Genomic DNA, 23,309 nt, shown 5'->3' on the forward strand with positions numbered 1-23,309 from the left:
TCGGGGCGGAAGGCAGGGTACACCCTAGACAATCCCCCCCCCAAAATTATCAAGCGTTGACCGGAGTCCATCCATCCATCCATTTCCTACCGCTTATTCCCTTTTGGGGTCGCTGGTGCCTATCTCAGCTACAATCGGGCGGCCAACCGAGGGCGCCCTCTTATGGGCTAAAGCAGTGGTCCCCAATCACCGGGCCGCAGAAGAATTTTTTATACATTTTTATTTTTTATTTTTAAATTAAATCAACATAAAAAACACAATATACACTTACAAAATTAGTGCACCAACCCCCAAAAACCTTTTTTCATGACAAAAATCTCCCTTTTTCATGACAATGAAAAAAAAAAAAAGAAAAAAAAAGGTGCACCAACCCCCAAAAAACTCCCTTTTTCATGACAAAAACCTCCCTTTTGCAGAAGAATTGTTTAATATTTTTTATTTTATTTTACAGATTAAATCAACATAAAAAACACAAGATAAATTAAAAAAAAAATTAGTGCCACCAACCTAAAAAAACTTCCTTTTTTCATGACAAAGAAAAAAAAGATCCTCCGAGACTCCGAAAGGGAAAAGTGGTAGAAAATGGATAGATGGATGGATAACCACAATTACATGTTGTAATTAAAAAAAAGGCCCTGCAATGAGGTGGCGACTTGTCCAGGGCGTACGCCGCCTTCTGCCCGAATGCGGCTGAGATAGGCTCCAGTGACCCCCCGCGGCCCCGAAAGGGACAAGTGGTAGTAAATGGATGGATAACCAAAATTATATGTTATAATTAAAATTAAAAAAAAGTCCCTGCGATGAGGTGGCGACTTGTCCAGGGTTTACCCCGCCTTCCGCTCGAATGCGGCTGAGATAGGCTCCAGCGCCCCCCCCCCAAAAGGGACAAGCATTAGAAAATGAATGAATGGATGGATGGATAACCACAATTACATGTTATGATTAAAAAAAAAAGTCCCGTGATGAGGGCGACTTGTCAGGGTGTACGCCGCCTTCCGCCCGAATGAGGCTGAGATTGGCTCCAGCGACCCCCCTCCCCAAAAAGGGAAAAGTGGTAGAAAAGGGATGGATAACCAAAATTACATGTTATAATTAAAAAAAGGCTCTGCGATGAGGTGGCGACTTGTCCAGGGTGTTCTCCGCCTTCCGCCCGAATGCAGCTGAGATAGGCTCCTTTGACCCCCCGCGACCCCAAAGGGGAAGAGCGGTAGACAATGGTTGGATGGACAACCACAATTACGTTATAATTTTAAAAAAGGCCCTGCAATGAGGTAGCGACTTGTCCAGGGTGTACCCCGGCCTTCCGCCCGCATGCAGCTGAGATAGGCTCCAGTGACTCGTCGCGACCCCGAAAGGGACAAGTGGTAGAAAATGGATGGATGGATGGATAACCACAATTACATGTTGTAATTAAAAAAAGGCCCTGCAATGTGGTGGCGACTTGTCCAGGGCGTACGCCGCTTCCGCCCGAATGCGGCTGAGATAGGCTCCAGTGACCCCCCGCGACCCGAAAGGACAAGTGGTAGTAAATGGATGGATAACCACAATTACATGTTATAATTTGAAAAAAAAAAAGGCCCTGCGATGAGATGGCGACTTGTCCAGGGTGTACCCTGCCTTCCGCCTGAATGCAGCTGAAATAGGCTCCAGCAACCCACACGCCCCCAAGAAAGAGGGACAAGCGATAGAGAATGGATGGATGGAATTTAAAAATAAAAATAATAGCACCTGGGATAGGTTGATTGGCAACACTAAATGGTCCCCTAGTGTGTGAATGTTTGTCTATCTCCCTGTGATGAGATAGTGACTTGTCCAGGGTGTACTCTGCCTTCGCCTGATTGTAGCTGAGATAGGCTCCAGAGGATAAGCGGTAGAAAATGGATGTATGCACAATAATACATAATTTTAATCTATAAGAATAACAACAAAATGGTAAACTGATGTTTTGGAAGATTGCTTTTATTTAAAAAATATACATAATTGCTTTCCTAAAGAAAAGTCAACTGTTAATATTGCATACTTGTGGATTTGTGAATTATATTTATATAGCGCTTTTCTCTAGTGACTCAAAGCGCTTTACATAGTGAAACCCAATATCTAAGTTGCATTTAAACCAGCGTGGGTGGCACTGGGAGCAGGTGGGTAAAGTGTCTTGCCCAAGGACACAACGGCAGTGACTAGGATGGCGGAAGCGGGAATCGAACCTGCAACCCTCAACCGAGCTATAGTGATCCGGTTTTGAATCTGACTTTGCATGTTCTCCTTTTGCTTCTGTGGATTTTCTTCTACCTGCCCCAAAAATGTGTTAACGTCAATTGAGTAGCATCAACTATCCATGGGTGTGAATGCTGGCTTGTAAATACAGTATGTGTGCTGGGATAGGCTCCAGCTCAGCTCGACCCTAACGACAAGTGCTCTAAAAACGTACAGCATAGTACAAACCATGATGATGTACCTACGACGATGAACATATCGTCTATTTAGTACCAACATGGTAGCGATACGGTATTACAGAGTGAGCAGTTTACCACACGAGGGATTTAAGTGGTGGCGAAGAGCGTGAGCAGTCCTTTCACGAACGACACAATCTCGTTCCCTCCAAGCTTGGACTCGCCGTAGACGCGATCTACGAAGGAGATGGGAACCTAAAAAGCAAAATGTAATTAAAAAAAAAACAAGCAAAAATCAATTTTTTATAGATTTTTGGAGGACGATATTAGGCTACCATATTTTCTGGACCATAGGGCGCACCGCATTATAAGGCGGACTGCCGATGAGCGGGTCTATTTAACTCTTAAGTTCCATGGGTGAATTATGTAAACCCACTACACTGGTAGTTTTTAGTCCTTCGATAGCGAGATATAAGTCAGAACTTTACGCTACTTTATATTACAAGTGGCAACAGCAGAGGGTGAAAGTCCCATAACAAGAAGATAATAAAATAGAAGAAGCTTACTGACAACGAAATCGGCACAGACTACAGTGGCGGACGAGCGCAAATTTTCAAGACCTTTGCAGATCGACAATACACATCAGCAGGTACCGGAAGGTAAGAAAATACGACGTATATACGGGGGCTGTATTGGCGAAACCAATATTTTACTACATATAATTACCGTATTTTCCGGACCATAGGGCGCACTGCTGATGAGCGGGTCTATTCAACTCTCTAATGACTTAAGTTCCATTGGTGTATTATGTAAACCCACTTCACTGGTAGTTTTTAGTGCTTCCATAGCAAGATATAGGTTACAACTTTACGTTACTTTATATTAGAAGTGGCAACAGCAGAGGGTGAATGTCCCATAACTAGAAAATAGTAAAAAAGAAGAAGCTTATTGGCGAGGACATTGGCATTGACTACAGTGGCGGAGGCGCGCAAATTTTCAAGACCTTTGCAGATTTCAAATACACATCAGCAGGTGCCAGAAGGTAAGAAAATACAACGTAGTTACGGGGGCTGTATTGGCGAAACCAATATTTTACTACATATAACTACCGTATTTTCCGGACCAAAGGGCGCACTGCTGATGAGCGGGTCTATTCAACTCTCTAATGACTTAAGTTCCATGGGTGAATTATGTAAACACACTACACTGGTCGTTTTTAGTGCTTCCATAGGGAGATATAAGTTAGAACTTTACGCTACTTTATATCAGAAGTGCCAACAGCAGAGGGTGAATGTCCCATAACAAGAAGATAGTAAAAAAGAAGAAGCTTATTGGCGATGACATTGGCATGGACTACAGTGGCGGATGCGCGCAAATTTTCAAGACCTTTGCAGATTTCAAATACACATCAGCAGGTACCAGAAGGTAAGAAAATACAACGTAGTTACGGGGGCTGTATTGGCGAAACCAATATTTTACACTTCTTTGTGGTCTGCATAACATGTAATGGTGTTTTTTTGGTGAAAATGTAGCATAGATGATGTTTAAAGACCATCTTCAAGCCGCTTTCTGACAGTCGTTTCTGGATGCGTGGTTTTGTGGGGGGTCTTTTTTACGTGGCTCACCTTCGGCAGCGTCTTCTCCCCGTCATCTTTGTTGCAGCGGTGTAGCGTGCAAGGACGAGAGTGGAAGAAGTGTCGATTGATGGAGCTAACTGTTTTCATGACATTCAGACTTGACTTCAATTAATAACGGAGCATTATCTCCTCATCCGGAAACAAGAACAACAACCCCGCAAATGTGTCCCGTGAAAAACCTCTCTAATAACTAAAGTTCCTTAGGTGAATAATGTAAACTCACTATACCGGAATGTTTTAGCACTTTCAAGGCAAATTTACTGACAGATATAAGTAGGAACTTTACACTACTTTATATTAGAAATGGCAACAGCAGAGGGTGAACGTCCCATAACAAGAAGATAGTAAAAAAGAAGAAGCTTATTGGCGATGACATTGGCATGGACTACAGTGGCGGAGGCGCCCAAATTTTCAAGACCTTTGCAGATTTCAAATACACATCAGCAGGTACCAGAAGGTAAGAAAATACGACGTAGTTACGGGGGGTGTATTGGCAAAACCAATATTTTACTACATATAATTACCGTATTTTCCGGACCATAGGGCGCACCGCATTATAAGGCGCACTGCCGATGAGCGGGTCTATTCAACTCTCTAATAACTAAAGTTCCATGGGTGAATTATGTAAACCCACTACACTGGTAGTTTTTAGTGCTTCCATAAGGAGATATAAGTTAGAACTTTACGCTACTTTATATTAGAAGTGCCAACAGCAGAGGGTGAATGCCCCATAACAAGAAGATAGTATTATTGGCGATGACATTGCCACGGACTACAATGGCGGATGCGCGCAAATTTTCAAGACCTTTGCAGATCTCAAATACACATCAGCAGGTTCCAGAAGGTAAGAAAATAGAACGTAGTTACGGGGGCTGTATTGGCAAAACCAATATTTTACTATATATAATTACCGTATTTTCCGGACCATAGGGTGCATCGGATTGTAAGGCCGATGAATGGTCTATTTTCGGTCTTTTTTCATATATAATGCGCACAGGATTATACGGCGGATTAAAGGAGTCATCTAAATATAAAACACTTCCTTGTGGTCTTCATAACATGTAATGTTTTTTTTTGGTGAAAATGTTGCATAGATTAGGTTTTGCGTCGGGATGCGCCGTTTTGTGGGCGGTCTTATTTACATGACTCACCTTCGGCAGCGTCTTTTCCCTGTCATCTTTGTTGTAGTTCTATTTTGGTTTCATCTGACCACATGACCTTCTCCCAATCCTCTGCTGTATCATCCGTGTATCCATTTTGGTATAAACTCAACTCGTCTTGTTTGGAGGAAGAAGAATACTGAGTTGCATCCCAAGAACACCACACCTACTGTGAAGCATGGGGGTGGAAACATCATGCTTTGGGGCTGTTTTTCTGCTAAGGAAAGAATGAATGGGGCCATGTATCGTGAGATTTTCAGCCAAAACCTCCTTCCGTCAGTGAGAGCTTTGAAGGCTTGACCACCATAATTTACAAATAAATTCTTTAAAATTCCTACAATGTCAATTCCTGGATTTTTTTTTCACATTCTGTCTCTCACAGTTGAAGTGTACCTATGATGAAAATTACAGACCTCTGTCATCATTTTAAGTGGGACAACTTGCACAATCGGTGGCTGACTAAATACTTTCTTGCCCCACTGTAGCTACGGGCCACAAATGGCCCCCGGTCCGCACTTTGGACACCCCTAAAATACACACATCGTGAAGAAGTAGCAACACAATTGGCTGCTTTGGATGTTTACAGTGTGTGTGTGTGTGTGTGTGTGTGTGTGTCACCTCTCCAATGGTGTAGTTGAGCTGTCTGGCTCGGACAATCATCTCCATTTGAAAGACGTAACCTTTGGACACGCAGCGCTCGACCAGACTCTCCAGGACGTCCTTCTTGTACAGTCTGACAGACGTGCAAAACAACAACACAAGATATGCTCAAATACTGCAATAATGCCAAAGATGACAATGAATCCCAAATCAAATAGCACAGGCATCATACTTAAGGCTCGGGGGCCAAATCTGGCCCGACACGCCATTTTATGTGGCCGCCGAAAGCCTGGAAATAATATTCATATCTTTTCTCAATACATTCGCTCTTTCCATTTTGACAGAACAAAAGACATGCGTGCAATTGCATAACTTTTTCACTTTAATATTATCTAGGGATGCAATAAATATTATGACATCATACATTCTGAAAAGAAAAACCTACTTAAATATCTGCCTGAAGTTACAATATAAAACAAGGTATTGATCAACTTGTACACTGTTAAATTGCCAGAATTTTACTGTAAAAAACAGTGGTATACCACTGTTTGACCATGTCATATATACAGTTTTTAATATGCTATAAAACCTCCCATAAATTCAAGGTTAAATTCTGGTAACTAATCTGCCAGTTTTGGGTTTTTTTTAGCGTAAAATGTACAGTTTTTTTTAAGGTCCATGTAAAAAATATATATAAATGCAGAGGCAATTGTGCATAATATTTTACAAACTATAAGTCGCTGCTTTTTTCCAATGCTTTGAACTCTGTGGCTTATAATACGGTGTGGCTGATTTATGGATTTTTCTTCGCTAACGGTCATAGTGTTTTGTATTCAACACACAGTTGTCATAATACACAAAGACAACAAAAAAGTGTTGTTGTTTGGGCACAGGCGTCAAACTTAAGGCACCAATTTATGTGGCCTGCGAAAGCCTGGAAATAATATGCGTATCTTTTCTCAATACGTTCGCTCTTTCCATTTTGACAGAACAAAAGACATGCGTGCAATTGCATAACTTTTTCACTTTAATATTATCTAGGGATGCAATAAATATCATGACATCATACATTCTGAAAAAAAAAAAAACTACTCAAAAATATGCCTGAAGTCACAATATAAAACAAGGTATTATATTGTTTAATTCCCAAGAAAAACAGCACGGGATCCAACGTCCGGTGGGAAAATGTTCAACATTTATGCGGCAAAAGCGTTGCCACAAAAAGTAGCAGCACTGCTTATGTAGCATCATTTGGAAAGTCAGCCGCTAGAGGATGAAGAGTGTTTGAAACTCTGCATGTCAAAACCAACAAAATGCCCAAGCAATTATTTACATATCAACATTGTATGAAAGAAAAGAAATCAACAACAGAAGGAGATAACGTTCGCAGGAACCTACCACATAGAGAAGGACATACACCAGGGGTCACCAACGCGGTGCCCGTAAGGACCAGATGAGTCGCCCGTTGGCCTGTTCTAAAAATAGCTCATATAGCAGCACTTACCAGTGAGCTGCCTCTATTTCTTACATTTTATTTATTTACTAGCAAGCTGGTCTCGCTTTGCTGGACATTTTTAATTCTAAGAGAGACAAAACTCAAATAGAATTTGAAAATCGAAGAAAATATTTTAAAGACTTGGTCTTCACTTGTTTAAATAAATTAATTTATTTTTTTTACTTTGCTTCTTATAACTTTCAGAAAGACAATTTTAGAGAAAAAAATACAACCTTAAAAATGATTTTAGGATTCTTAAACACATATACCTTTTTATCTTTTAAATTCCTTCGTCTTCTTTCCCGACAATTTAAATCAATGTTCAAGTAATTTTTATTTATTTATAATTATTGTAAAGAATAATAAATACATTTTAATTTAATTCTTCATTTTAGCCTGTGTTTTTTGACGAAAAATATTTGTGAAATATTTCTTCAAACTTATTATGATTAAAATTCAAAAAAAATATTCTGGCATATCTAGAAAATCTGTAGATTCAAATTCAAATCTTATTTCAAAGTCTTCTGAATTTCTTTTAAAATTTTGGTTCTGGAAAATCAAGAAGAAATAATGATTTGTCTCTGTAAGAAATATAGCCTTGTCCAATTTGTTATATATTCTAACAAAGTGCAGATTGGATTTTAACCTACTTAAAACATGTCATCAAAATTCTAAAATCAAGCTTAATCAGGAATATTACTAATGATGTTCCATAATTTATTTTTTATTTTTTTCAATAAGATTCGAATTAGCAAATTTTTCTATTCATTTTTTTCGGTTGAATTTTGAATTGTAAAGAGTCAAAATTGAAGATAAACTATGTTTCAAAATTGTATTTAAATTTTTTTCCTGTTTTCTCCTCTTTTAAACCGTTCAATTAAGAGTTATTTTCATCATTTACTCCTTACAAAAAACTTTCCTTAAAAGGAAAAAAATGTACGACGGAATGACGGACAGAAATACCCATTTTTTCGTATATATAGATTTATTTATTAAAAGTAAATGGAGCAAATTGGCTATTTCTGGCAATTTATTTAAGTGTGTATCAAACTGGTAGCCCTTCGCATTAACTAGTACCCAAGAAGTAACTCTTGGTTTAAAAAAGGTTGGTGACCCCTGACATACACCATTTGATATGCAGCTCATTTTTATGTGACAGTTATTGAAATATCTTGTGTGACATCATGCACAAAAGTGCATTTTATTTGTTTTTAACTATTGTAATGGCGTTCTGTACAAAAAGTACACTTTAATTTAGTGTTGTTTTGATATGTCATCTTGGTGACATCATTCACAAAAGTGCACTAATAGCTTGTTTTAAAATATTGCACTTTCTGTTTTGGAAATGACATGAATGTTTGTGCCGCTGCTTAATAACTGTTTAATAAATACAGTTTTGGTCAATTGACTTAGTTGTGATTTCCCTCTCTGCGTGAAAGTTTAAAATGAGCATATATTAATGCATTATGAAGAATAATGTTTTAATGTAGACACATAGAATCATCATACTGCTGTGATTACAGGTGCTGGTCATATTATTAGAATATCATGAAAAAGTTGATTTATTTCATTAATTCCATTTAGAAAGTCAAACTTGTAGAATGTATACATTCATTCCAAACAGACTGATACATTTCAAGTGTTTTGCCAAAAAGGAGATGATTATAGCTGACAACCAATGAAAACCCTAAATTCAACATCTCAGAAAATTAGAATATGGTGAAAAGGTCAGATATTGAAGACACCTGGTGCCACACTCTAATCAGCTAACTAACTTAAAACACCTGGAAAAGCCTTTAAATGGTCTCTCGTTTTGATCCTGTATGACACACAATCATGGGGAAGACTGCTGACCTGACAACTGTCCAAAAGATGACCATTGATACTTTAAAGAAGGAGGGCAAGACACAAAAGGTCATTGCCAAAGAGGTTGGATGTTCCCAGAGCTCTGTGTCCAAACACATTAATAGAGAGGCGAAGGGAAGACAAAGATGTGGTAGAAAAAAGTGTACAAGCAAGAGGGATAACCGCGCCCCTGTCAAACAAAACCGATTCAAAAATGTGAGGGGAGATCCACAAAGAGTGGAGTGCAGCTGGAGTCAGTGCTTCAAGAACCACCCTGCACCGACGTATGCAAGATATGGGCTTCAGCTGTCGCATTCCTTGTGTAAAGCCACTCTTGAATAAGAGACAACGTCAAAAGCGTCTTGCCTGGGCTCAAGACAAAAAGGACTGGATTGCTGCTGAGTGGTCCAAAGTTATATTTTCAGATGAAAGTAAATTTTGTATCTCCTTTGGAAATCAAGGTCCCAGAGTCTGGAGGAAGACAGGAGAGGCACAGAATCCACGATGCCTGAAGTCCAGTGTCAAATTCCCACAATGGGTAATGGTCTGGGGTGCCATGTCATCTGCTGGTGTTGGTCCACTGTGTTTCCTGAGGTCTAGGGTCAATGCAACAGCCTACCAGGAATTTTTAAAACACTTTATGCTGCCTGCCACGGACCAATTTTATGGAGGTGAATATTTCATTTTCCAACATGACTTGGCACCTGCACACAGTGCCAAATCTACCAGTACCTGGTTTAAGGACCATGGTATCCCCGTTCTTGATTGGCCTGCAAACTCACCTGACCTTAACCCCATAGAAAAGCTATGGGGTATTGTGAAGCGGAAGATGCGAGATGCCAGACCCAACAATGCTGAAGAGCTGAAGGCCACTATTAAAGCAACCTGGGCTCTCAGAACACCTGAGGCGTGCAACAGACTGGTGGACTCCATGCCACGCCGTATTGCTGCAGCAATTCAGGCAAAAGGAGCTGCAACTAAGTATTGATTGGCGTACATGCTGAAACTTTCCATGTTCATACTTATCAGTTGGCCCACATTTCTAAAAAATATTTTTTGGTACTAGTCGTAAGTAATATTCAAATTTTCTGAGATACTGAATTTGGAATTTTCAGTAATTGTCAGTACTATTCATCAAAATTTAAAGAAATAAACATTTCAAATATATCACAATGTGTGTAATGAATTGATATAATATGTAAGTTTCACGTTCTGAATATAATTACTGAAATAAATCAACTTTTTCATGATGTTCTATTAATATGAACAGCACTTGTATATGCATCAAGTGTTCCTTCAAGGCTAAGGCAAAATATGGCCTAAAAATATCGAGATATTAATAAAAGCCCGTATCCCCCAGCCCTATGCACCATGAAACGACGCGGCATCTGTACAGCCGGAGTTTAGCATAAATAAGTAAACGTGCATATTGCGGCGAATACAACTGACCTGAAGCTGCCCGTGAGGTCCGAGGCGCCGGGCCTCAGCATCACTTGAGTCAGAAAGTTTGCACCTCGGCTGGGGAAAAAAACCAAAATGACAGCTCATTAACCGTCTATATTTTTGGTCAAACCGTTTCTTCATGCTACCTGATGAGCTTCCGGCGCAAGTCCCAACCGTAGACACCGCCGTTGCCTTGGTAACGAGTGCCAGACACCAAATCGTATTCGCCTTCCTTCTGCTTCCTGCACATAAAAACATTAGGAGTAACACGATAAAGGTGTAATAAGAGTGGATACAATACTAGAAGATGATAATTTCTAGCATGGTGCTTTTAGTTGCTGATATAATTAAATACATATTTTATATTTCCACAGGTCCATACTAAATAATAAGTGACAAAGAAATGAAGGACTTACTTGATAAACTCTGGAATGAATTTGGGCTGAAAAGAAAAACATTTCAATGTACCGTAATGAAAACTCTTTGGATTATATTGCAATACAAATGTAAATGTTTTCCTCGTTTGCAGATACTCACATGATGGGAGAGATCAGCATCCATGATGATGATGAAGTTTCCAGTGGCGTGCTTCATACCATGGATGTAAGCAGTGCCTTAATATTGTTATTATCATTACGTAAAAAAAAATAATAAGAAAATGTCCCTTAATATTTCACACGGATACACGTTAAGCGTTTATTATGTTGACACTTTTGAACTCACCCAGGCCTAACTTCGACGGTCTTGGTCGTAGAAGCTTGAACATCAAATAAGAATGTGTGTGTTAGATTCAACAAAAACATTAAATATTTACAAATCCCGTTTCCATATGAGTTGGGAAATTGTGTTAGAGGTAAATAAAAACAGAATACAATGGTTTGCAAATTCTTTTCAACCCATATTCAATTTAATGCACTACAAAGACAAGATATTTGATGTTCAAAGTCATGAACTTTTTTTTTTTTTTTTGCAAATATGGTTGCAACATGTGCCAAAGTAGTTGGGAAAGGGCATGTTCACCACTGTGTTACATCACCCTTTCTTTTAACAACACTCAATAAACGTTTGGGAACTGAGGAAACTAATTGTTGAAGCTTTAAAAGTGGAATTCTTTCCCATTCTTGTTTTATGTAGAGCTTCAGTCCTTCAACAGTCCTTTTCGTATTTTACGCTTTATAATGCGCCACACATTTTCAATGGGAGACAGGTGTGGACTGCAGGCGGGCCAGGAAAGTACCCGCACTCTTTTTTTACGAAGCCATGCTGTTGTAACACGTGCTGAATGTGGCTTGGCATTGTCCTGCTGAAATAAGCAGGGGCGTCCATGAAAAAGACGACGCTTAGATATGTTGTTCCAAAACCTGTATGTACCTTTCAGCATTAATGGGGCCTTCACAGATGTGTAAGTTACCCATGCCTTTGATGCTGGCTTTTGAACTTTGCGTCGATACCAGTCCAGATGGTGTGCTTCCCCTTAGGTCCGGAGGACATGATGTCGAATATTTCCAAAAACAATTTGAAATGTGGACTCGTCAGAACACTTTTGCACTTTGCATCAGTCCATCTTAGATGATCTCGGGCCCAGAGAAGCCGGCGGTGTTTCTGGATGTTGTTGATAAATGGCTTTCGCTTTGCATAGTAGAGCTTTAACTCGCACTTACAGATGTAGCGACAAACTGTATTTAGTGACAGTGATTTTCTGAAGTGTTCCTGAGCCCATGTGGTGATATCCTTTAGATATCGATGTCAGTTTTTGATACAGTGCCGTCTGAGGGATCGAAGGTCACGGACAATCAATGTTGATTTCCGGCCATGCCGCTTATGTGGAGTGATTTCTCCAGATTCTCTGAACCTTTTGATGATATTATGGACCGTAGATGTTGAAATCCCTAAATTTCTTACAATTGCACTTTGAGAAACGTTGTTCTTAAACTGTTTGACTATTTGCTCACGCAGTTGTGGACAAAGGGGTGTACCTCGCCCCATCCTTTCTTGTGAAAGACTCAACATTTTTTGGGAAGCTGTTTTTATACCCAATCATGGCACCTACCTGTTCCCAATTAGCCTTCACACCTGTGGGATGTTCCAAATAAGTGTTTGATGAGCATTCCTCAACTTTATCAGTATTTATTGCCACCTTTCCCAACTTCTTTGTCGCGTGTTGCTGGCATCAAATTCTAAAGTTAATGATTATTTCCCCAAAAATAAAATCTTTATCAGTTTGAACATCAAATATGTTGTCTTTGTAGCATATTCAACTGAATATGGGTTGAAAATGATTTGGAAATCCTTGTATTCCATTTATATTTACATCTAAAACAATTTCCCAACTCATATGGAAACGGGGTTGGTTAAGACAAAACGAGAAACTTACAATTTTGTCCTCTCCATAAATTGTTTTCAGTTGTTTCGCCACCTCCAATGTCCCGTCCGGGCTTCCGTCATCGATGACGATAATCTCGTAATTGTAACCACTGGTAATTCAAGACAAACCGATTAGTTAGTTAAATTGGCAGGCTAAAATGTTATTTTGATGGAATACGAAATACGTAGGATAAGATATATGTTATATATAACTGGAGGATGTGGGAAGAACTGTGGACATTTTGTGATTCAGAGAACATCCAACTGTCTGCCCTGCAGGATGAATTTGAGGCCCAGTCATAGACAATTTAGAGTCCATTTATCCATTTTCTACCGCTTATACCTTTTGTGTTTTGAGGGATTGGGGGAGGGGTGTGAGGGGTGCTGGAGCCGATCTCAGCTGCATTCGGGCGGAAGGCGGGCTACACCCACCTCATCGCAGGGCCAACACAACATTCACACTCACATTCACACACTAGGGCCAATTTAGTGTTGCCAATCAACCTATCCCCAGGTGCATGTCTTTGGAGGTGGGAGGAAGCCAAAGTATTATATTTAATCATTACTTATCCGTCAAATTCACACATCAAAGTGGGCGGGGCTAACACAAATCTAGTCCAATCAGAGGTTAGGATCCGTCCGAGTTTGACGGAAAAATAAATTCATGAAGCGCTGATAAGGGCCAAATGTCACAAATTAAATAAGACACATTTCAATTATATCAATTGTTGCTTAGATGTGTCAATAATTAATTAAAGAATAAAATAATGACATCCATAATTACTTAACGGTGTCATTTATTAAATCATAAAATAATTAAATCAGCCATGCGATGAGGTGGCGACTTGTCCAGGGTGTACCCCGCATTCCGCCCGATTGTAGCTGAGATAGGCACCAGCGTCACCGGCGACCCCAAAAGTGAATAAGCAGTAGAAATGAATGGATGGAATAATTAAATCAAAAATTATTTTTATCCCATCCATCCGTCCATCTCCTTCCGCTTATCCGAGGTCGGGTCGCGGGGGTAGCAGCCTAAGCAGGGAAACCCAGACTTCCCTCTCCCCAGCCACTTCGTCTAGCTCTTTACGGGGGATCCCGAGGCGTTCCCAGGCTAGCCGGGAGACACAGTCTTCCCAACGTGTCCTGGGTCTTCCCCGTGGCCTCCTACCGGTTGGATGGATAGATAATTAATTGTAATTCAAAACGCAAATAAAACAAGTTGAAATATTTACACATTTATGTATTTAATTCCAAATATAACTATTTAAGGACACATTCAAAGATGAATTTCCATCAATCCATCCATTTTCTACCGCTTGTCCCTTTTGGGGTTGCTGGAGCCTATCTCAGCTGCATTAGGGCGGAAGGTGGTGTACACCCTGGACAAGTCGCTACCTCATCACAGGGCCAAAACAGATAGACAGACAACATTCACACACATTCACACATGAGGGTCAATTTAGTGTTGTGAAGTGAAGTGAATTATATTTATATAGCGCTTTTCTCTAGTGACTCAAAGCGCTTTATATAGTGAAACCCAATATCTAAGTTACATTTAAACCAGTGTGGTTGGCACTGGGAGCAGGTGGGTAAAGTGTCTTGCCCAAGGACACAACGGCAGTAACTAGGGTGGCGGAAGCGGGAATCGAACCTGTAACCCTCAAGTTGCTGGCACGGCCACTCTACCAACCGAGCTATGCCAATCAAACTATCCCCAGGTGCATGTCTTTGGCGTGGGAAGGAAGCCGGAGTACCCCACGCAGTCACATGGAGGACATGCAAACTCCACAGAAAGATCCCGAGCCCGGGATTGAACCCAGGACTACTCAGGACCTTCGTATTGTGAGGCACATGCACTAACCCCTGTGCCCTACAATTTTAGAGTGAAAAGCACATTTTATTTCCACTCGCATACAAAACCTTCTAAATTGGATTGTTTCCCTGGCTATAAGACTCTCCCGAAGGACAGTGCGGCGAAGACACAACAAACTCCCGTTTTGTCTCTCACGGACACACACCTGTTGTTGTTGACTTTGGACCGACTGGCGGCTGCATGGAATCGAGGCCGCGGAACATGGACACGCAGCAGGCTTACACACACACATGCATCCACGAAAAACAGACATATACCCCACCCCCCATCGAGCCGCCCTTGACGCAAATCCCTTAGGGGGGATGGACGGCTGGGCAGCGCCTGAAGAGCTGTAGCCTGCCACCATGGCCCCCTACTCCCTCCCCTCTGTTGCAAGTCTCCACTTGTATGTTGTAATATGTATATGTGCTTTGCTATGGAGGTTTTTTTTCCCCACTCCAGACTAGATTGTATTTTTTTTACTCATCCTTTCTCAGCGTTGACCTTTTCCCCATCTTTTACGGCATTCCTGTCCTGTAACCACGTACACTGTTTGTTTGTCTAACCTTGAACAGGTTTGTGTTAAAAAAAATGTTTCCTCGTACTTGTGAAATGACAATAAAGACATACTTAGCTATAAAAATACAATTGTCAAACATGTTTTGAGCTAAAGGCCTACTGAAACCCACTACTACCGACCACACAGTCTGATAGTTTATATATCAATGATGAAATATTAACATTGCAACACATGCCAATACGGCCTTTTTGTTTACTAAATTGCAATTTTAAATTTCCCGCAAAGTGTCCTGTTGAAAACGTCGCGGAATGATGACGCTTATGTTGACGCGTGCTTGTGACGTTATTGGTTGTAGCGGACATTTTATCCCAGCAAAGTCGTCCGATTTAATCGCATAATTACACAGTATTCTGGACATCTGTGTTGCTGAATCTTTTGCAATTTGTTCAATTAATAATAGAGACTATAAAGAAGAATGCTGTTGGTGGAAAGCAGCCAGTGTTTCTTTGTTTGTTGTGAAACTATAATATGGAACGGAGCGGTCAAGCAAACATGTTTCTCTACCACATGTCAACCGGCAGGTTTCGGTGAGAAAATTGTGGTAATAAGTCGGCTGTTACCGGAGACATGAGCGGAGCTTGCGTCCTCCTGCAGCGGTCAAAGAGGCAGCTGCCACTTTCCTGGCTCCTGCATGGCTTCCATCAGAGACACTGGCGGTCACCACACCCCTCCGACTTTCAGGTATGACTTTATAATCTCACTAAAACACTAGTAACACAATAAGCAGATAAGGGATTTTCCAGACTTATCCTAGTAAATGTATCTAATAACATCTGAATCGCTCCCACAGCCCTGTATTTTTTTTTTCTTTTCTTTGCTATTCACTCTAACTTTCCTCATCCACGAATCTTTCATCCTCACTCAAATTAATGGGGAAATGTCACGCCAAATTTCTTCTCCCTACAAAAACCTTCCCCCACCCATTTACTTCCGGGGTCATGATTAATACAGACATTTTGTTAACGCTATATTATAAAAATATAACACTATATTATAAAAATAAAGACGTTTTGTTAACGCTATATTATAAAAAAAATTAAAAAATTTTTTTTTACAAACACAAGCTATGGGATGACATAAGAGGAAACGTGACCCCGGAAGTAAATGCGTCATCCCATAGCTTGTGTTTGTAAATTGTTTTTATAATCTAGCGTTAACAAAACGTCTGTAGTTTTCTAATATAGCGTTATATTTTTATAATATAGCATTAACAAAACGTCTGTATTAATCATGACCCCGGAAGTAAATGGGTGGGGGAAGGTTTTTGTAGGGGGGGAGAAATTTGGCGTGACAGCAATCGTCACTTTCTTGGTCCGAATCGGTCTTGCTGCTGGTGGCCATGATTGTAAACAATGTGAGGATGTGAGGAGCCCTACAACCCGTGACGTCACGCGCACATCGTCTGCTACTTCCGGTAAATGCAAGGCTTTTTTATTAGCGACCAAAAGTTGCGAACTTTATCGTCGATGTTCTCTACTAAATCCCTTCCGCAAAAATATGGCAATATCGCAAAATGATTAAGTATGACACACAGAATGGACCTGCTATCCCCGTTTATATAAGAAAATCTCATTTCGGTAGGCCTTTAAGTGACACCTCATCACTGCCTGGTTTAAGCTAACAGCGTCAGCCAAGCGAGGTGTACTAAACTCACCTTTCATCGAAATATTTCACCAAAAGCCACACGATCAAAGAAATGTTTTCCCTTTCGTTGTAAGTGGGCAACAATACTGAATATTTGTCCACGTCGTTTCTTTTAGAGTGCGAACTTTTCCTGCTCGCCATGGCGACGCTGCTAGCTACTCTAGTTGGCTGAATCATAGAAGAGATCACACATCCGGTGTAATAGTTTCAGAATAATGTACCGTAATTATGCGCAGTGTTTTAGTGCCTCGCGTTTCTTTATATCGGATTACTGAGTCGAATTGCATATTTTTTAAAAGACACACTTCTATTTAGTTACACTACGCAACGTTGCATAATGATCTAAAATACGAGGATAACTCTTCTGAAATATTTTGACGTCCAACCGGAAACAGTACGAACTATTCTGGTGACTTTGACTATTGGTTTAAAATTTAGAGTGTGCGCTTCCAAAATAGACCCCACTCAAAACAATGATTTTTCAGAAGCGTTCCGTTATAGCTCATTGAACTACTTTTTATATTGTTATTACTTATGGCAGTGGTTCTCAAATGGGGGTACGCGTACTCCTGGGGGTACTTGAAAATGTTCTATAAATAGCAAGAATTCAAAAATCCTTCATAAATATATTTATTGAATAATACTTCAACAAAATATGAAAGTAAGTTCATAAACTGTGAAAAGAAATGCAACAATGCAATATTCAGTGTTGACAGCTAGATTGTTTTGTGGACATGTTCCATAATTATTGTTTATGTTTAAAATATTATTTTTTGTGAAGAAAAGTTTAGAATTAAGTTGATGAATCCAAATGGATGTATATTACAATCCCCAAAGAGGGCACTTTAAGTTGATGATTACTTCTATGTGTAGAAATCTTTATTTACAATTGAATCAATTGTTTATTTTTCAACAAGTTTTTAGTTTTTTATTTATATCTTTTTTTCCCAAATAGTTCAAGAAAGACCACTACAAATGAGCAATATTTTGCACTGTTATACAATTTAATAAATCAGAAACTGATGACATAGTGCTGTATTTTACTTCTTTATCTCTTTTTTTCCAACCAAAAATGCTTTGCTCTGATTAGGGGCTACTTGAATTAAAAAAATGTCCACAGGGGGTACATCACTGAAAAAAGGTTGAGAACCACTGACTTATGGAGTATATTGTGAATAAATCGAGAACAGGAAGTGAACAAAAGTTTTAGCAACTGCTATGTAAGGAAAAAAGGGGTAGGATTAAATAAGATCTCCTTCTCCCTACTCCTGTTGAATAGAAAAACTGGAAATTGTGATGTATCATGTTGTATGCATGCATGTTCGAATTAAATTTAAACTCAAACATTGTGCGTAATTTAAAAAAAAAATAGCAAACTGATTGATACATGTATTTCGATATGTTTGTCAAGGATTTAAATCAACTTGAATAAATAGAACATGAAATGCATTTTATTTGAGTTGAAACGTACACAAAAAAAAGGATGAAGATACTTACAAAAGAACATAGATGACTGTGTACAGTTAATATAATAAAATACATATTGTCATGTACAACATACTCACAGTCGTTTACACCATGGATCCTAATATAAAAGCTTTACACCATGGATTATATGTCGTTTCTGAGGCAGGTCAGGTTAGAATGCAAACAAAAAGGAGACTCAATAGTGCATGGCTATATAAACATAAGAAAAGGCTTCAGTGCGAACATGGCTTAAAAAATATATATTTATCCAACAGCACCATCATTTCTTATTTTCCACCTCATTTTTGGTCCTTCTGCTTTAATCTCGCTTGGGAGCGCTGCATCAGTCCAACACAGCGACCACTGCGTCAAGATGCTGTGCTGAGCTCCAGTCCATGTCGTCCAGCACCGTCAATGTAAACTCAAGGCTCGTAGCCATAGTAAGGATCTTTAATGGGGGGAGAGGGAAATATACATACATACATATACATACATACATACAGAGTTAGTTACCACCTGAATGAAACTTTCAGATACTGCACGATATTTTGCCTTAATTAACTCAAGAAGAACAAATAGGAAGACATTTGTCTCACAAAGTACACAAACGTGGACATATAAAGATACTATGCGGGTGTTGTGCTATTAGCACCGTTACACTACAAAAGCAGAGTTTGTACACATTCTAATCAACGTCGTATGGAGGGCCAAACTGGAAAAAAATCAAATAATAAACTCATATGAAAATAATTACTTACATGTATCATTAATTTTATATAATTTAAATTAAATACATAATTGTATTTTTAAATGTGTGATTAATTTATTGAAAGTAAATTCACACGTAGTTATTTAATAATAATAATAATAATAATAATAATAATAATAATAATACATTTTATTTGGTGTAGCGCTTTTCAGAATACTCAAAGATGCTTTACAGGATAAAAAATAAAAATATGAAACAGTTCAAAGTAATAACATATATATATATATATATATATATATATATATATATATACATTATATTAATCATTACTTATCCGTCAAACTCACCCATCAAAGTGGGCGGAGCTAACAAAAATCTAGTCCAATCAGAGGTTAGGGATGAAATAAATTCATGAAGCGATGACAAGATCCAAAAGTCACACATGAAATAAGACACATTTCAAATCAATTATTGCTTAGATGTGTCAACAGATGAACGCTTTTGACCTCCCTCCTTTCTCAACGACACCTGGAGTCGAAATTTTTCAGATCGGCCTCAGTCTACAAAAACATTACACCATCACACCCAAGACAATATGGCACACACGCACACACCTCCCCTCCCCCACCCCACGCCTTCACCACCGCTTGTTTTTCCCCTCTGTGCGAGTTGTCGTGATTAAATGTAATGTAATTACCATGAATTGATTAACGTGGACCCCGACTGAAACAAGTTGAAAAACTTATTCGGGTGTTACCATTTAGTGGTCAATTGTACGGAATATGTACTGAACTGTGCAATCTACTAATAAAAGTATCAATCAATGTGTTTATGTGTGCATTGCAAATGAGTTTTTTTTCCCTTGGACTCAGCCTGGACCCATCCACCTTTCCCAATATCACCTTTTTCCCACCTTTTTTAAGGAGCGCCGTAAAAATGGCTGATCCGTTGGCGGTCTTTTCTTGTCTCCCTGTAACGTATGTCTGCTCTTAGTGGGACTGTGCCGAAAATGTACTTTTCAGTTCTTATGTGTCTTGTGCATGTTAAGAATTGACAATAAATCATTTTCATTCCATAATTACTTAAAGAATAAAATACTGACATCCATAATTACTTAAAAGTGTCATTAATTGAATATATCATAAAATAATTAAGTCAATAATTATTTCTAATGGTTAGATCATTGGGGAATCAGCTCCTCCAAGTCCGAGTCCATGGTTCTCGCCCGGAAAAGGGTGGAGTGCCGTCTCCGGGTTGGGGAGGAGACCCTGCCCCAAGTGGAGTAGTTCAAGTACCTCGGAGTCTTGTTCACGAGTGAGAGAAGAGTGGATCGTGAGATTGACAGGCGGATCGGTGCGGCGTCTTCAGTAATGCGGACGTTGTATCGATCCGTTGTGGTGAAGGAGCTGAGCCGGAAGGCAAAGCTCTCAATTTACCGGTCGATGTACGTTCCCATCCTCACCTATGGTCATGAGCTTTGGGTTATGACCGAAAGGACAAGATCATGGGTAAAAGCGGCCAAAATAAGTTTCCTCCGCTGGAGGGCGGGGCTCTCCCTTAGAGATAGGGTGAGAAGCTCTGCCGTCTGGGAGGAGCTCAAAATAAAGCCGCTGCTCCTCTACATCGAGAGGAGCCAGATGAGGTGGTTCGGGCATCTGGTCAGGATGCCACCCGAACGCTTCCCTAGGGAGGTGTTTAGGGCACGTCCAACCGGTAGGAGGCCACGGGGCAGCGCGCCTGCCTGTAATGAAGGAGCTGCCTTCATAAGCCTGCTCAACCTGCCATCCCGCGCCAGAATATAACCTTCTGTTGGCGTACAGTAAGCCACGTCCTGCTCTCTCTGTGTTTTCGGTGTGTGTTTTCTTGTGTCGTCCCCACAGTACCCTCCGTCGCTTTGAAAGTGAGTTGTGCGTCTCACTTTTCCCTGGATCTCCCTCTGGACTCTGCCTGCCTCCCTCGATCCTTGACTTCCCACGCGTTGGACTTGGACCTGTAGACTTCTCTCTCCCCTGGACTTCGTCTCTCGACAACATTTGGGAACACACACCTCAGCTTAATACTTCACATAGTCTGTCACCCATTCCCTTTTGGATCTAGTTCACACTCCATTTCCTTAGTTTAGTTTGTATTATTATTATTATTAGGGACCGAATGTCCCCTTGGGACAGAGGAGCCTATTTTATTTCTAAGGTTTTATTATTATTATACCGCCGCCTCTTTGAGCTGCTCACCAAATTTTACACACACATCAGGACTGGCGAAAATTGCCATCTAATAAAAAACCAGACCCCAAAACTCAAAATTGCGCTCTAGCGCCCCCTAGGAAAAAAACACAGACAAAACTGCTTGTAACTTCCATTAAGAATGTCGTAGAGACATGAAACAAAAACCTCTATGTAGGTCTGACTTACACCTACATTTCATACACTGACATCCTTCAGCAAAAATCAACAAGAAGTTGGAAAAAATACCCTTCAAAACAGAAGTTTCCTAAAAAATGTAATTTTTGCCTCTTTTAGCTGTAATTTGACCCCCTTAAAATGCTTCAAAACTCACCAAACTGGACACACACATCAGGACTGGTGAAAATTGCGATCTAATAAAAAAACAAACCCCAAAACTCAAAATTGCACTCTAGCGCCCTCTAGGAATAAAACACTGACAAAACTGCTCTTGGGAAGAAAACACACACAAAACTGCTTGTAACTTCCGGTTGGAATGTCGTAGAGACATGAAACAAACACCTCTATGTAGGTCTCACTTAGACCTACATTTCATTCATTTACATCCCGCAGCAAAAATTAACAGGAAGTTGGCAATTACCCCTTCAAAACAAAAGCTTTGTAAAAACCCGTCACCTTTTTTCAAACATTATCTCCTCTGAGCGCGTTTGTTGTGTCGGCTTCAAACTCGCACAGGATAGAGAGTGAACCCTTCTGATTAAAAGTTGCGAAAAGAGTTTTAATAACTGCTCCGGTTTTGATTTTACGAGCCTTCAAAGAACTGCTGCGCTGCTGCCGTCTCAAGATGGCTGCTTAAAAGCAGGACGCACCAGCGTGACCACACAATGCAGAGAAGGTAGGTACTGTGCGGGTAAAGATATGTTGACTGGGTGAAAGGAGGAGGCACCAGTTTGACACCAGGATACAGAGAGGGTAGGTAATGTGCAGGTAAAGATATGTTGTCTGGGTGATGGCAGGAAGCACCACCGTGTATGGGTGACAGAAAGAAGCACCAGTGTGACCCCAGGATGCAGGGAAGGTAGGTAATGTGCAGGTAAAGATATGTTAAATGGGTAAAAGCAGGAAACACCAGCAAAAGTCGGTCCCGTCCATCGCTGCTTGCAGCTTTAATTTATTTTTGGCTTTTGTCACAATGCACAACGGCAAAAAGGACATCAATGATGACGGCCATGGAACAGAAATCAGAAATCCTGCTCTCTTCCCGCTTGTCAAACGTCCTTAAAGATGTTACAGTTAATAATGCTGTACTTCTTATAACACTTGTCAGACAGTTCCAGTGTTACTTAGAACACATCTGTACCTGTAATAAAGTTTTCACGATAGCGGGAGTTTGACCCTAAGAATTGTAACTGCTAACCTGTCTGCGGAGGAGCCCTCTGGCAGCCTCCACTGCTGTCACACACTCCCGGAGGTCCCATCTCTCCCGGTTGGCCAGGAGGCCCACTGATCCCCGGTGGTCCCGGCTTCCCATCATTTCCTTTGGCACCTTCGGGCCCGATCCTGGACTCACCGGGAAGACCTGCAAAACATTGTCAGCAGCTAAAATGTGTAGGAAAATGTCGTTGTCACATGGATAAGCCAGCCACTACTTTTGAGAGTAAAAGTTACCTGCATGACCTTTGACACCTGGGGGCCCCTGGACGTTAACCCCGGCATCACCTTTCACCCCTGGCAGTCCCAGTCTCCCTGTAGAGGGCCAAGAAACAAACAATGCATTGGTGAGTTAGCAGGTTAATCATTAAGTGGGTCCGGGTTGCAATTTGGAGCCAGTGGAGTGATTTGAGGATGGGTGTGGTATGATCACGCTTGCGCAATCTCGTCAGGATCCTGGCTGAGCTGTTTTGAATGTTCTGGAGCTTTTTGATGCTCTTTTTGGGGAC

The 23,309-nt window shown here is 40.3% G+C and overlaps 2 protein-coding genes across 2 annotated transcripts in view; both read right to left on the reverse strand.

Annotated features, from left to right (window-relative positions):
• Positions 1–1,943: 1,943 nt before the first annotated feature.
• On the reverse strand, positions 1,944–17,193 carry dpm1 (dolichyl-phosphate mannosyltransferase subunit 1, catalytic). The gene is made up of 9 exons (XM_061902737.1): positions 17,021–17,193; positions 12,945–13,044; positions 11,294–11,327; positions 11,108–11,184; positions 10,987–11,012; positions 10,717–10,812; positions 10,577–10,645; positions 5,806–5,920; positions 1,944–2,645 (listed from the first exon to the last, which is right to left on the reverse strand). Exons 1-9 carry the CDS (start codon positions 17,185–17,187, stop codon positions 2,541–2,543), a joined length of 789 nt encoding a protein of 262 aa, XP_061758721.1. The 5' UTR covers positions 17,188–17,193; the 3' UTR covers positions 1,944–2,540.
• Positions 17,194–18,439: 1,246 nt separating this feature from the next.
• The window catches only part of LOC133554244 (collagen alpha-1(XX) chain), a 91,654-nt gene continuing 86,784 nt past the window's right edge, over positions 18,440–23,309 (reverse strand). Inside the window, exons 40-42 of the mRNA XM_061902738.1 lie at positions 23,038–23,115; positions 22,787–22,948; positions 18,440–18,925 (exon numbers count right to left, since the gene is read on the reverse strand). Coding sequence (XP_061758722.1) covers positions 18,900–18,925; positions 22,787–22,948; positions 23,038–23,115 — 266 coding nt within the window. The 3' untranslated portion in view covers positions 18,440–18,899. The remainder of the gene's footprint in view (positions 18,926–22,786; positions 22,949–23,037; positions 23,116–23,309) is intronic.

The sequence above is a fragment of the Nerophis ophidion genome, linkage group LG06 (genome assembly GCF_033978795.1).
Source record: "Nerophis ophidion isolate RoL-2023_Sa linkage group LG06, RoL_Noph_v1.0, whole genome shotgun sequence".
Classification (NCBI taxonomy): domain Eukaryota; kingdom Metazoa; phylum Chordata; class Actinopteri; order Syngnathiformes; family Syngnathidae; genus Nerophis; species Nerophis ophidion.

Excerpts from the sequence above, each read along its gene's own strand:
- dpm1 (XM_061902737.1), bottom strand. The coding sequence starts at position 17,187 with ATGATTCAGCCAACTAGAGTAGCTAGCAGCGTCGCCATGGCGAGCAGG. Across the intron at positions 11,328-12,944 it reads TTTATGGAGAGGACAAAATT|CTTCTACGACCAAGACCGTC; the intron begins GTAAGTTTCTCG and ends TTGATGTTCAAG. Across the intron at positions 10,646-10,716 it reads TTGCGCCGGAAGCTCATCAG|CCGAGGTGCAAACTTTCTGA; the intron begins GTAGCATGAAGA and ends TTTTTTCCCCAG.